The 15400-nt window shown below is 44.7% G+C and overlaps 1 protein-coding gene across 1 annotated transcript in view; it reads left to right on the top strand.

The window, feature by feature from the left end:
- The window catches only part of LOC137437609 (homeobox protein Hox-A3-like), a 43004-nt gene extending 28118 nt beyond the window's left edge, over window positions 1-14886 (top strand). Inside the window, exon 3 of the mRNA XM_068132079.2 lies at window positions 14678-14886. Coding sequence (XP_067988180.2) covers window positions 14678-14886 — 209 coding nt within the window. The remainder of the gene's footprint in view (window positions 1-14677) is intronic.
- The last annotated feature ends 514 nt before the right edge of the window (window positions 14887-15400 follow it).

Below are 15400 nucleotides of genomic sequence, written 5' to 3'. Positions count from 1 at the left end.
ACCGATTACCCACATCCTCCCCCCTATTTTATTCCTCATTAGTGTTGCTACTCTTGGTTGTGATCACTCAATCCCGTTACTGAGACCCCCCCCGCCCCCCAATACCTGCTCTTCCCCACCTGCACCACAATCATACCCCTCACCCATAACACATCCCACAAGACACCCCTTATGTCTGCCAATTGTGGAGGCCCTATAATGTTCCGTTCTCAAGACATCCAAGATGCAGGAGAATGGACAGACAACAAACAGACAAACAGAATTGAGCGTGACCAGAAGGGCAGCTTTGTGTTTGTGTCCGTTTTGCCTGATCCACCCTGAAGGAGGGGGTGGTCCGTGGGGTCTCTCCAATAAGGTGATGTGAGACTGGTTTGCAAACGCGCCACACATGGACGATGCACCTGCATGTAGCTTTTTATCAATCAGGTGATGAACGGTCATGGGTGAGCGACTCGGTAGGTACGGCCAAAAACAAAAACGATGTTTCGTTATTTTTAAATAATTAGAACATTTATGCAGTTAAGTTTAATGTGTCAACTCATGTGGTAGAACACAAGGTAAAACCATGGAGGTGAGAGATAGGGCCCGACGGCTATAGGAAGGTATGAAAAACCAGCAACAACAACAACAACAACAACAGGCTGCAGTGAATAATACATAAAGTGTTATCCCAAAGGTGTATACACAGTTACATCATAAAGAACCAGCTAAGCAACAAAAGGTGCATTCGAAATGATGCAAATTAATAGGGCAAGGATTGCAAGTTGAAAACCGATTCGGGTCACAAAGGATTGGAGGGAAGACACCAAGTGTCACGTGACAGTAAATTCGGATTTCTTTCACAATGTTATTATAGTCGAATGTATTATCGTCGAATATTGACTACACAAAGCACAAAGGATCAAATTAATAAACTAGGAAAGGGTCTGTGGGAATAGAAGGCCTCAATTCCCACTGTACAGGCCATAATATAGAATCTTATGACTTTCCATGGGAAAGTGTCACAAAAATGGTAGAAAACACGAGATCAGCTCCAAATTGTTTGCGGTCGAGTGTAGTCCGTCCGTCACTATTGATTGTCGTAATCCTTCCTTTCCCTCACCTCTTTTGTTAGTCAGTCAAGTGATTTGTTCCTTTTCTGTTCCAGCTCCACTTTCCTCTTCCTCTTTTTTCTGTGTTTCATTCAGCTTGTTCACTCCATGTGTCCTTGTCCTCCTCCCCTTGATCTCACTCATTCTCACTTCGACTCATTCTCACATTTTGTTGCTTTCCATCCGGCTTCAGCTCTTCCAAGATCCTCGAGCATGTATACACAATTCGTATCTTATTATAGGCAAGTCAGAAGTGAAAATCGCATGTAATTCTATTAAACTGCGTAACTTTGTCACAAATCTCACACATTCATGTTCAGTGTAAAGTGAAGAAGAAGAAGCGAGTAAAAGGCATACCCATACCATTAGTGGGTACTTGGGAAGATAAAAAAGCATCAAAAGTGACATGCGGGTCTCTCGTACAAGAATAATGCGATAAAATTAGAGAATTCCGGCAAAATTCACACAGATTCATGTTCAGTGTAAAGTGAAGAAGAAGCGAGTAAAAGGCATACCCATACCATTAGTGGGTACTTGGGAAGATAAAAAAGCATCAAAAGTGACATGCGGGTCTCTCGTACAAGAATAATGCGATAAAATTAGAGAATTCCGGCAAAATTCACACAGATTCTTGTTCAGTGTAAAGTGAAGAAGAAGCGAGTAAAAGGCATACCCATACCATTAGTGGGTACTTGGGAAGATAAAAAAGCATCAAAAGTGACATGTGGGTCTCTCGTACAAGAATAATGCGATAAAATTAGAGAATTCCGGCAAAATTCACACAGATTCATGTTCAGGGTAAAGTGAAGAAGAAGAAGCGAGTAAAAGGCATACCCATACCATCAGTGGGTACTTGGGAGGATTAAAAAAGCACCAAAAGTGACATGTGGGTCTCTCATACAAGAATAAAGCGATAAAATTAGAGAATTCCGGCAAAATTCACACAGATTCATGTTCAGTGTAAAGTGAAGAAGAAGAAGAAGCGAGTAAAAGGCATACCCATACCATTAGTGGGTACATGGGAGGATTAAAAAAGCACCAAAAGTGACATGCGGGTCTCTCGTACAAGAATAATGCGATAAAATTAGAGAATTCCGGCAAAATTCACACAGATTCATGTTCAGGGTAAAGTGAAGAAGAAGACGCGAGTAAAAGGCATACCCATACCATCAGTGGGTACTTGGGAAGATTTTTTAAAAAGCACCAAAAGTGACATGTGGGTCTCTCGTACAAGAATAATGCGATAAAATTAGAGAATTCCGGCAAAATTCACACAGATTCATGTTCAGGGTAAAGTGAAGAAGAAGAAGCGAGTAAAAGGCATACCCATACCATTAGTGGGTACTTGGGAAGATAAAAAAGCATCAAAAGTGACATGTGGGTCTCTCGTACAAGAATAATGCGATAAAATTAGAGAATTCCGGCAAAATTCACACAGATTCATGTTCAGGGTAAAGTGAAGAAGAAGAAGCGAGTAAAAGGCATACCCATACCATCAGTGGGTACTTGGGAAGATTTTTTAAAAAGCACCAAAAGTGACATGTGGGTCTCTCGTACAAGAACAATGCGATAAAATTAGAGAATTCCGGCAAAATTCACACAGATTCATGTTCAGGGTAAAGTGAAGAAGAAGAAGCGAGTAAAAGGCATACCCATACCATCAGTGGGTACTTGGGAAGATTTTTTAAAAAGCACCAAAAGTGACATGTGGGTCTCTCGTACAAGAACAATGCGATAAAATTAGAGAATTCCGGCAAAATTCACACAGATTCATGTTCAGGGTAAAGTGAAGAAGAAGAAGCGAGTAAAAGGCATACCCATACCATCAGTGGGTACTTGGGAAGATTTTTAAAAAAGCACCAAAAGCGACATGTGGATCTCTCGTACAAGAATAATGCGATAAAATTAGAGAATTCCGGCAAAATTCACACCGATTCATGTTCAGTGTAAAGGAGAATAAAACGAGTTTCATAATGAAGGAATTAGTAAGAATTTAAAAAATGACCGTTAATCACCTGATGAAGAGCATCTTCAAAGGTCTGAGATGAAAATCACAAGTAATTTGATTAAATGGAATTTCATTATTTGAGGTAGTCTCCTCGTCAATAAGCACCTTGTCTTCTTCATAATGACTTTCTTCATCTGGAAGCTCTTGTGCATTATTTAGACACAATATACTTCTGGAAAAAAATGTACTATTCAATATTTCAAAGGAAGTGTTTGTCACAAAATGAATCCACACATTGTTGTTTCACTGGACACTGTCCGCAAGATACTTGCTGCACAAGGTTAGGGAAGGTCTTCTGTAGCACCCCTCAACCCCTACGCTACACTCCCTCCACTGTAATCACTACCACCCTCTTTTACTCCACATTCTCCCCCATTGATTTGATTCAGGTGTATCGTACTCGTTACAGAGTGTCGGAGTTGCTGAAGGAGTTTCTTGGTAAGGGTTGCACTGGGGGGTTTGCCATTGCCTTCACCGTGTTGTTTGTCTGTGCTCCATTCTTTTAAATGTTGAGCAATGAAGCAGCACAAAACTTTATTTTTTTTTTAAATAAAGTCTTTGAGTATGACTCGGCCGGGATTCGAACCACCGGCCTCACAGACTAAAAGCAGCCATTTTATCCATTATGCCATCGAGTCTGGTGGTCCTCCATTATTTGTGCTAAATATGCGATTACATAAGCTGAACCAAAGATCTCACCATCCCTTTTCCCCCTTACGCCCTTTCCCCCCTCCCCAAATTGCCACCCCCATAGACCACCGAAGCCCCCCCCCCCACCCCGCCCCTTCCGTTCACAAGTCAAACAAGATATAAGGGGACAGCTAGACAGACAAACAGAAAAACTGTTTGACAAAAAGAGAAGCTGTGTGTGTTTTTCTGTATCGAGGCTTGTGTAAGAGCAAACGCATAAAACATATAATACATGGAGTGGGAGACAAGAGGGGTAGAGAGAGGGAAGCACAACAACAGCAGAAGAGAACAGGGACATCGGGAGATCTGTGGAAGAGGGAGGGCTGGGGCGGGGTAGACGGGATAAACAAGATGGACACTACAGGTACTTTCAAGAAAGAAAATTGAATTTGAAAAAAGTTGATTTGGGGTGGATTAATGGGGGTAGAAAAGATCAAGGTTTTGATGGGACTAGATAAGTGTGGGAAGATAAGCTGTTTTAAAGACCTGGAGGGAGGAGTGGGATTGAAAAGAGTGTGGGAGTTTGTTCCAGAGGTGGGGAAAAAAAGAGGAATGAAACAGTGAAGGTGAGCAGAGAGTCTTGATTTTGGCAGTTTCACCAGGAGAGGGTTGCTGGCAGTTCTTGTGCGTCCTACAGGAATATTTGGGGGACAGAGCGCAGACAGACATGGGAGAGCTAGGCCGGAGAGGAGTCGGTGGTAGAAGACAAAGACCACCAACCTGTTTGCGGTGAGAGAGAGAGAGACCATGAGAATCAGCTTCATCATGGGAGATAACATTGATTCTAAAAGTTTTGGATTCAACAGCGTGAGTCCGACCTAGGTGTGAGACAGGAGCACCAGCCCATAGGGGAGAGCAGTATTCCATTGAGCTGCGGATGAAAGCCTTGTATGTGGTGAGGAGCTCAGGTGTGTCAAGGAAGGACTTCGCACTACGGACGATGCCCAGTCGGCGACTGGCTTTGGAGGTCAGCTTGGAAATGTGGTTTTCCCAGGAAAGATCATGGTAGATAGTGAGACCCAAAAGCTTGAGTGACAGACACTGCCTCGAGGAACTTCAGCCTGGGCAGGAAGAGGGGATGAGAGAACTCCATTTAGAGCTACACATTGACTATGTGAGGAGAGGCAGTCTGTGAGCCATGCGTGGAGATTTCCATGGATACCATAGGAGGAAAGCTTTGGTGAGCAGAGCTGGGTGCCAGACCGTATCGAAGGCACGAGATATGTCAAGGGAGACAGCTCTGATTTCCTGTTTGGCATTGAGGACTTCCATCCATTATTGAGAATGCCAGAGGGGTTGACTCAGCCTGTCATCCTTCCGAGGTCGGCAAATTGAGTACCATCTTGCTGGGATGAATGATCCTGGTGTGTACCCCGGTTTAGAATAGGTACACCGTATCCCTGCGCGTCGTAAGAGGCGACTAAGGGTTGGCATCAGGAAGGGCATCCGGCCATAAAAACATTGCCTCAAACAGGGAACCATGATTTTCATGGGGCCCGCAAGGCTAATCCCCGCTCTAGTGGGGATAATGGCCTTAAAAACGATCATTCATTCATTCATTCATTCATTGAGTAAGTAGAAGCAGGATGTCCAAAGTAGAATGGCCTGGTCTGAATCCAAATTGATGATCAGAGATCAAGCCATTGGAGAAGAGGAAAGATTTGATATCCGAAGCAATGATGGATTCCATGACTTTGCTGATAATTGGGAGAAGGCTGATTGGTCTGTAGTTGCAAGGATCTGTTTTTGCACATTTTTGTGTAAAGCGGTGATGTTGGCTGATTTCCAAGCTGAAGGCAGATGACCTTGAGCAAAAGAGAGGGTGAATAGAACAGAGAGAGGGAGTGAAAGAGCGGCAGAGCAGGATTTTAGGACCCGTGGGCTGATGCCGTCAGATCCAGTTGCATAATCAGAGTCGAGGGAAGACAGAAACTTCTCCACCTTGTCAGGAGAAAAGGACACAGCGTCCAGGAGCAGCTGGGTACGACTGGGTACGGTGGGTACAGAGAGGGATGGGTTTGGGACACAAGATTTAGAGGCAAACACAGAGTTGAGCCATTCAGGTTTTTCACGAGCAGAGTCAGCTGTGTAGCCATTTGAGATAAGGGAGGAAATGGAGGGGGAACAAACACCATAAACAGATTTGACCAGACACCACCAGGATTTGGAGGAGGGAGACAGGTTTGAGAGTTCAGTCTTGAGAGAGGAGAGATATTGTTTCCTGGCTCTCCTGAGGGTGGACACACACTTGTTTCGGGCTTTGTGAAAGGAAATGAAATTTCCTTCCGTTGGATTTGCTTTCCAGGAGGTGAAGGCAAGTTGTTTCTGGGCAACTGCCTCACCACAAGATTCCGTGAACCATGGACGGGAGGAAGGGTATGACAACTGAAGACGAGAAAGGATAAATCTGTGCATGAGAGACAGCAATTTACTTTGGAAGAATTCCCAGGATGAGTTGATGTCAGAGATGGCAGAGATTGGAGACCAGTCCAGATGATTGATGGCTGCTTGAAGACCATGCCAGTTGGCCTGAGTGAAATGCCAGACCTGTCGACGCTGAGGAGGCTCTCTGAGAATGGTCAGAGAGATGTCCACTTTAACAAGCACATGATCAGATGAGCCGATTGGAGCAGAAGAAGAGCAGCAGACATTTGCAGGGAAGTTAGTCATAACCAAATCTAGAAGAGAAGATGCTCCATTGCCTGAGATCCGGGTCAGGAAATTGACCGATTGTGTCACTCCCAGTGAGTCGCAGAAGTCCTTTGCTGAGGAGCCATGGCTGGTGAGAGAGGAACCCACACCCAGCCAACTGGCATGATGACAATTGAAATCACCACATATGAGGAAGAGAGAGTTGGGATGAGTAGACAGAAGTTGGTCCATATTATCAGACAGCGAGATGTAGATGGAGTCATCACTGTTTGGTAGATGGTACAGAACACATATGATCAAAAGGTGGGAAAGAAGGGGAAGCCGTAGCCAAAGGTATTCCTGGGGGTGAGGTGGAGAGAGGGCAGTGCAGGGCGAGTGAGGAAGAGAGTTTTTGATAAAGATAGCAACCCCACCTCCAGGACGTGGCTCAGGTCTATCATACCGGAGGAGGGAATAACGCGGGAGAGATATTAAGGAATCAGAGACCTCCTGAAGGAGGAAAGTTTCTGTTAAGCAGATCAAGTCTGGTTTGTCAGAAGGAACCTGTATGGAGAGATCAGTCAAGTTTGCGCGAAGGCCCCGGACGTTTGAGGTCCATATCGTTTATGAAGAGGAAGGGGGAGCATCGGATCCAGAATGGGGAGGGGTAGGGTAAGATGTGGAAGAGGAAGAAGAGGTAGGGAGAGCTGTTGAAAGTGTGTCAGAGATTTCAGAATAGCTAGGAGAAAGGGAAGGATGGGGGCGGAGAAAAGGTTTGATGATGATTGGGTGAGGAACAGCGAGGTGTTATTTGAGAGGGGGGGGGGGCAGAGCGAGGAAGAAGGTTGGGGGAGATGGAGGTGAGAGTTGGAAGGGGGATGAAGCGGGGAGGATGCTTTGAGGAGGAGCGGTGAGAGGGGGGAAATGGAGAAAAAAATGAGGGTGGAGGGATTTTAAGGGGAGGGGCGAGGGGGGAGTTTATTGGGGGAGGGGTTAGGGGGGAGTTTAGGAGGGAAGGGGAAAGGGGGGGATTTGAAAGGGATGGGAGAGATGGGGGAGATTTGGAGGGGAGGGGTGGGGGGAGTTTATGAGGGGAGGGGTGAGGGAGAGTCTAGGAGGGAAGGGGCAAGGGGGGAGATTTGAAAGGGATGGGTGATGGGGAAGATTTGGAGGGGAGGGGCAAGGGGGGAGATTTGAAAGGGATGGATGATGGGGAAGATTTGGAGGGGAGGGCTGAGTTTGGATTTTAGAAAGTGTACGATTAATGGGAAACTAACATTTATTGCAAAATGAGTTTCTTGTGACCTTCGAGTCAGAGATACGTTTGAGGATGCTGGAGGTGGATGGAGTGCAGCTGAGTTTAGGGAATGTAGAAAGGAGGAACTGTAAGAGATGGAATTTTTTTTTGGAATGAATAGATTTGGTGAGCAAGTCGAAAGCAACCTTTTAAAGAAGAAGAAAAAAGTGTTATAATTGAAGAACAGAATACAGCACTTCAGGGGAAAGTTTAAACATTTTTAAATTGAACAGTGAAAACTATCTGGGGGAATGGGGTGAAAATGAGGGTGAAATGGGGGTGAAACACGTAGTCGAAGAATGAACGAACAAAAAGTACAAAGAAGGAAACGTTTTTGTTTTTTTGTTGTTTTTTTTTGTTAAGATTTTAAACAAGGAAGTATGGGGTGAAAAGACTGGGGAAAAACTGAGAGAACGAAAGTAGAAGGACCACAATCGACCGCTGAGAGAAAACAAAGCCTCAAGGTAGGAAGCTTAAAGAACAAGGCCGCAAATTACGCGGCACAAAATACTCGACTATTTTATACAGGTATGAAAGATTAACACCGAGCATCTTCCTAGGGACACACAATAGATACACACACGTAAGATAAATACAGTTCAGTATGGCCAGACGGAAGCCTCTCCTCAGTGAAAGGTACATGAAAGCCCACAGAATCTTGTTTCTCACAGTATAAGAGTCCTTTAGGTGCTGTTTTGCAAACTTCAAGCGGGCTTTCATGTGTCTTTCACTGAGGAGAGGCATCCGTCTGGCCACTCTGCCATAAAGCCCAGATCGGTGGAGTGTTGTAGTGATGGTTGTCCTTCTGGAAGTTTCTCCCATCTCCACACAGGATCTCTGGAGCTCAGCCAGAGTGACCATCGGGTTCTTGGTCACCTCTCTTACCAAGGCCCTTCTTCCCCGATTGCTCAGTTTGGCTGGGCGGCCAGCTCTAGGAAGACTCCTGGTTGTTCCAAACTTCTTCCATTTATGAATTATGGAGGCCACTATGCTCTTGGGAACCTTCAATGCAGGAGAGATTCTTTTGTAGGCTTCCCCAGATCTGTGCCTCCACACAATCCTGTCTCTGAGCTCTGTAGGCAGTTCCTTCGACCTCATGGCTTGGTTTTTGCTCTGATGTGCATTGTCAGCTGTGAGACCTTTCATAGACAGGTGTGTGCCTTTCCAAATCATGTCCAATCAATTGAATTTGCCACAGGTGGACTCCAATCAAGGTGTACAAACATCTCAAAGATGATCAAGAGAAATGGGAGGCACCTGAGCTAAATTTCAAGCGTCATAGCAAAGGGTCTGAATACTTATGTAAATGTGATATATCAGTTTTTTCTTTTTAATAAATTTGCAAAACTTTCTAAAATCCTGTTTTCTCTTTGTCATTCTGGGGTATTGAGTGTAGATTGATGAGGGAAAAAATGAATTTAAACGATTTCAGCACAAGGCTGCAACATAACAAAATGTGAAAAAGGTGAAGGGGTCTGAATACTTTCTGAATGCACTGTATATATATATATATATATAACTTCGATGACACATTATTTTGTAAATGGTGTATTTTCGCTTTTATTGGGTAATAAAAGTGGTATATTTGCCAACTATGTATGTTACAGATATTTTATTTGTTGGATCGACAAGAATGTGTGCTCCTTTTGCGTTGGGTGATATGATGTAGGCTCGAGGGGAATACCTGCCTCTTTGCATTCCACCTGTTTCCTTTCTCGTTTTTCCACGTACTTCTTCCATCATAAGTATTCTTATGTTGCTCGAAATATGAATTTTACCTAAAATGTAGTGAATTTTTAAAATCATTTCCAGTTCGGTGCACTGCTTCACCTCCTTTGTAATTCTGATGAAGCATTCCTCGATGATCTTAAATGAAATGGTTTCCCATCAATAATGGTATTTTCATTTGACTTTATATCACAAAAGCAGTGTTATGAAATTTGGGAAAATCTTTGTCAAATTGATCATTACGAGAATAAATCACCATTTCTTGAGCACTTTTTGACACTAACCATTTCAATAATGCTGTTTCGGTGACTGTTGAGGTCGCGATATGATTGAGTCTGGGAGCGTTCATATATTTAAAGAAATCAATGCAATTACCACTGTGCTTGACAGGTGTGATCAATATTGTCCATATGGTAAATGATAACGTTGGTTATAGAAAAGGGACCTTAAGGTAATGCTGCGGATAATGTAATAATCCGAATAAGGCGGAAAATCCGAAATCCATACGGTTCAAAATGGATGCTTCATTTAACCGTTTGAGTGAAAGGGTCTCTCCCTCAGCTTGTCAGGCTCATCTCGAAGGGGATTTTGATATTCTGAATGTTAAATGCAAGCATTATTTGAGGTTTCCATCGATTTCTGGAGCATTGTGCGGTCACTATTAAAACGTCAAAACGTAGGTGCTGAGGCTTTCGTCTTCTTGCTCTAATTGCATTAGATTGAAAAGGACGAGGCCGTGCCTTGTATCTAGTAGTGTATCTGGATACCTGATGTTGGAAGAACAAAAGAGACCTGCACTGACATGGTGAGGGGGCAGTGTTTTCAAGGTGGCTGCCAACTCAATACTATGTAATGTACAACTCGAACAAAGAGCAATGGTGTCATTAAAGACCTCAACGCCTTCATTCGTGAACCTTATTGGATGTGCCGGTGCTACTTGCTAGATACGACTCCACCTCGTCTTCTCTCTCCCTTTCCCTCTCATGGCTTGCTTTAAAAGGTACTTTATTCATCTCCAGGTATGATAGGAATTCGTCAATTTTCTGAGTGCGACAGGCTCAGAAATTCACATTGTAAATGTGGATCATGTATTTGTGGAAGGTTCGAGAATCCAAGCCCTCTGAGGATCAATACAATTCCATCGTGTAACGTTCCAATGAATATCATTCTTCAGGTTAAGTTAAGCAGACGATTGTCTTGCATGATATGGATTGCTGGTCAGTGGTCATATTTGAAAGAAGAAAGCTCCTGCATCGTCATTTTGCTCCCGTTACTCTCACTGACAAACCGCCATGAAGTTCCTCTTGCACCATCTAGAGGCAGAGAATCCGTCGGCTGGACACTGAGTTGCAGTCTCTTCTTTATCGTTGAGTGAAAAAAGAGATGGTTGGTATGTACAGGAAGAGGGCTAATATATTTCTCCATACAGTGCATTCAGAGAGTATTCAGACCCCTTCACTTTTTTCACATTTTGTTATGTTGCGGCCTTATGCTGAAATCGTTTAAATTCATTTTTTCCTTCATCAATCTACACTCAATACCCCAAAATGACAAAGAGAAAACAGGATTTTAGAAAGTTTTGCAAATTTATTAAAAATAAAAAACTGAAATATCGCATTTACATAAGTATTCAGACCCTTTGCTATGACATTGAAATTTAGCTCAGGTGCCTCCCGTTTCTCTTGATCATCTTTGAGATGGTTCTACACCTTGATTGCAGTCCACCTGTGGTAAATTCAATTGATTGGACATGATTTGGAAAGGCACACACCTGTCTATATAAGGTCTTACAGCTGACAATGCATATCAGAGCAAAAACCAAGCCATGAGGTCGAAGGAACTGCCTGCAGAGCTCAGAGACAGGATTGTGTCGAGGCACAGATCTGGGGAAGACTACAAAAAAAAATCTGCTACATTGAAGGTTCCCAAGAGCACAGTGGCCTCCATAATTCTTAAATGGAAGAAGTTTGGAACAACCAGGACTCTTCCTCGAGCTGGCCGCCCAGCCAAACTGAGCAATCGGGGGAGAAGGGCCTTGGTAAGAGAGGTGACCAAGAACCCGATGGTCACTCTGGCTGAGCTCCAGAGATCCTGTGTGGAGATGGGAGAAACTTCCAGAAGGACAACCATCACTGCAACACTCCACCGATCTGGGCTTTGTGGCAGAGCGGCCAGACGGAAGCCTCTCCTCAGTGAATGACACATGAAAGCCCACACAATCTTGTTTCTCACAGTCTGAGAGACCTTTAGGTGCCTTTTTGCAAACTCCAAGCAGGCCATCTCTTCTCCCTTCTTCTCCCAAAATTATGTAGGCCACTGTGCCCTTCTCCCCCAATTGCTCAGTTTGGCTGGGCGCCAGCTCTAGGAAGAATCCTGGTTGTTCCAAACTTCTTCCATTTAAGAATTATGGAGTCCACTGTGCTCTTGGGAACCTTCAATGCAGCAGAACATTTTTTGTAGGCTTCCCCAGATCTGTGCCTCGACACAATCCTGTCTCTGAGCTCTGCAGGCAGTTCCTTCGACCTCATGGCTTGGTTGTTGCTCTGATATGCATTGTCAGCTGTGAGACCTTATATAGTGTTACGGATTCGTCACTTCCATTGTTGTGGTTTTCATCCACTGTAAACATTTTTGATTCCATGTACTATTATTGTTTTCAAAAGGTTTATTGTTTATGAACTGTTTTCAAAAGGTGAAAAAGTTAGAGTTAAAAGAAACCGGAAACCGGATCGGGAACCGGACAACGAAGAGGAAGAGGAGAGAGAGAAGGCGGAGCAAGGGAGTTCGACAAGAAAGCCGAGCTGCTTTGAGGTCTGGAGCGAATGATTGGCGAACGAAAGTCACGAGTGAATTTTGGGTTTCCCAGGAAGGGGATTCCTGCGACAGGGTTGTTATCTCTGTGACAGATCAACCTGCGTGACAGGTTTTGTGGTTGATTCCGGAGAGAATCATCAGAGTGCCGTTACGCCACGAGAGTGGGCCGTCGGCCATTTTGACTCGCGCAGGACTTGCGCTTCGCTCAAGGTTTCATCTCGCTTCAACCATTTTCACCGCATTCAGACGTTAATCTGGTGTGTGTGTGTGTGTGCAACGTGGCTTTTGAAGGTTAATTTGTGGTTCGCCGACTGAGCCGTGGAACGTCCATACCCGAGGGTGTGATTTCCCGGTCGCCTTGAGGGCGCCTTTGCGCAGCTATAGCCGCGTGACTGCCAACCCAACGTGATTCTGGTCTCGATTGGACATTATTCTGACGATCGCTGGAGCGGATCGACTTTGGCTTGAAGCCGGAATCAACTTTGGCTTGAAGCCTGGATTAGAGACATTGGGAATCTTCGTCTTTTCGCTCACTTGGAGCACAGTGAGTTATATTGTACGAACCTGATGGTAGCATCATAGGAAATATATATTGGTTGTACAATTGATTACTATTGTTGTTGTACTGTTATTCTTGTGTGATCTTAATACAATACTGGTTTGTTTGTAACAATTGGTGTGGCTTCACCATTGATCTTTGACATACAGAATAACACATTTTTCTGCCGTGACTCCTCTCGGGGCTCGGAGGTACACCGTGACCAGGGGGTTGGGGAGGAGCACGTAACAATAGACAGGTGTGTGCCTTTCCAAATCATGTCCAATCAATTGAATTTACCACAGGTGGACTCCAATCAAGGTGTAGAAACATCTCAACGATGATCAAGAGAAACGGGAGGCACCTGAGCTAAATTTCAAGTGTCATAGCAAAGGGTATGAATACTTATGTCAATGTGATATTTCAGTTTTTTCTTTTTAATAAATTTGCAAAACTTTCTAAAATCCTGTTTTCTCTTTGTCATTATGGGGTATTGAGTGTGGATTGATGAGGGAAAAAATGAATTTAAACGATTTCAGCATAAGGCTGCAACATAACAAAATGTGAAAAGTGAAGGGGTCTGAATACTTTCTGAATGCACTGTATATATATACCTCCACCATCGAATGTTTTCACACCTGTCTGTTTGTTTGTTACTTGTTAAATCGACGATTCACAAATACTCTATGTATGGTTGGTCTGTTCTTTATTCTGTCTGTTTGTTTGTATGTTTGTCTGTCTGTCTGTTTGGTTGTCTATCAATCGCCAAAAGGTCATATTTTACTCCGATATTCACAAAATTTAAGCAACTGGTAGAGGTAATGACAAGTTGGATGCCTATTGTTTTTAGGTCAATCTACTATATCAGAGAGATGTCTGTCTGTGTGTGTGCCTGTCTGTCTGTCTGTGTGTCACCATTTTTCTCAGATGGCTGAACGGATCTTCGTCAAACTTTCAGAGGTTCATCAGTGAGGGCCTGGGAGTGTTTTCGGGCAAAAAAAAAATAGAAAAAAAAATATCGGTTTTTTGGAGTAAAAAAACAAACAAAAAAGCATTAAAAAACATCGCTCGATAGTGCCTAATGCCGGGGTCACACTATCACGTAAAGTCGAGCCGTAAGGGCCACGTGGGACCATTTTTTGATATGGGGTGGGACGTGGCTATCCCGTGGCAGTTACTGCATCCACGTGGCAGTCACGGGGTCTACGGTAGAGCGGACTGCAAGGTAGAGCGGGAATTTCAAAAAGTTCAAAATTTTACCATGTAAAGTCAGCCTTGTCCACTGCCGTGGCGCCTACTTACCGGCCATGGGACTACCCCCGTGAGGGCCACCTAATACGTGGCACTACGTGGCAATTATGGGGAACCCCCTATTGCCACGTAGAGCCACGTAATCGCCACGTATTGCCACGTATTGGCCCTGTATTGGCCACGTAGAACCCCGTAGCGCCACGTGATTGCCATATAAGGAGCGATCCGGTGACAAAACCACGTGATCGCCACGTGCTCACCATGTCTTGGCCACGAAGTCGCCTCGTAGAGCCCCGTAGTGCCTCGTAGAGCCACTTGACCACCTGTAGAACCCCGTAGCGCCACGTGTTTTGAACCGGCTGCATATAAATACGGGTCTCATCCCGCGTGGTCAGTTTTCGCGACACTTTCACAGTGTTCACAAGTTGTGGAGCATTTTTAAAGCAATTCTCAACAATTTTTGAAGCTCTTTCTCAACATTGTCATCATGGTGAGAGGTGCTAGAGGAAGCAGCAGCAGCAGAGGAGGTGGCAACAGAGGTAGGGGATCTCAGAGGGGCAGGGGATCTCAGAGAGGCAGGAGTGTTACCCCACCTCCAGGACAGAGTGTTACCCCACCCCCACCCCTAGGGTGGGACACTGAGGAAGCCAGGGCACGTTCCCCCACACCACCCCCAACCCTGCAACCTAAATCACAGCAGAGGGAGGAAAACCCAGCAAAGAAGGTGAGGCATGAGGACAAGAGGCAGGAGGATGAGGGGTCCAGTAGTGACAGTGACAGTGATGGTGATGTGCAAGAGAGCACAGAGAATGAGAGGGACAGCTCCATACAGTCCTAGTCAGGCTCCCAGCCCCAGAAGTCAGGAGGGAAGGAGAAGAGGAAGATTAGCATCAGAGTGCACTTCACTCCAGAGGAGGAGGAGGAGCTCGCCTCCTGATGGGAGAAGGAAGAGTTTCTCTACAATAAGTCCATGCTGGACTACAACGACACCAAGAAGAAGGATGCAGCCATTGCAGCGAAGGCAAAGCTCATGAACAAGACTCGTAAGTACCCAATCTTGTTTTCTGCACTCTATTCTGCAAGATGTACTTACTGAATTGCTTGTCTTGTTTTGGCTATTGCCTTCTTTTTGAAGGCCTGTATGACCTGGATGCCCACAGGCAAGCAATTCATGATTTGTTTTTTATTTGTTTGCAGCTGCTGAACTCAAGGTGTGGATGAACACAACCCGTTCCAGGGTGGGTATAAGGGAGACCAGAAGTGGCCAGGGAGCCCCCAAGCAGCCGATCTCACCATGATGACATGGTAGGATATACCAGTGCCAAGGAACCTCAGGGTGATGGCCACCTTGA

This window comes from Myxine glutinosa, chromosome 12 (assembly GCF_964187855.1).
Source record: "Myxine glutinosa chromosome 12, kmMyxGlut1.1, whole genome shotgun sequence".
NCBI lineage: Eukaryota > Metazoa > Chordata > Myxini > Myxiniformes > Myxinidae > Myxine > Myxine glutinosa.
This window is presented reverse-complemented; position numbering and strand designations above follow the sequence as displayed.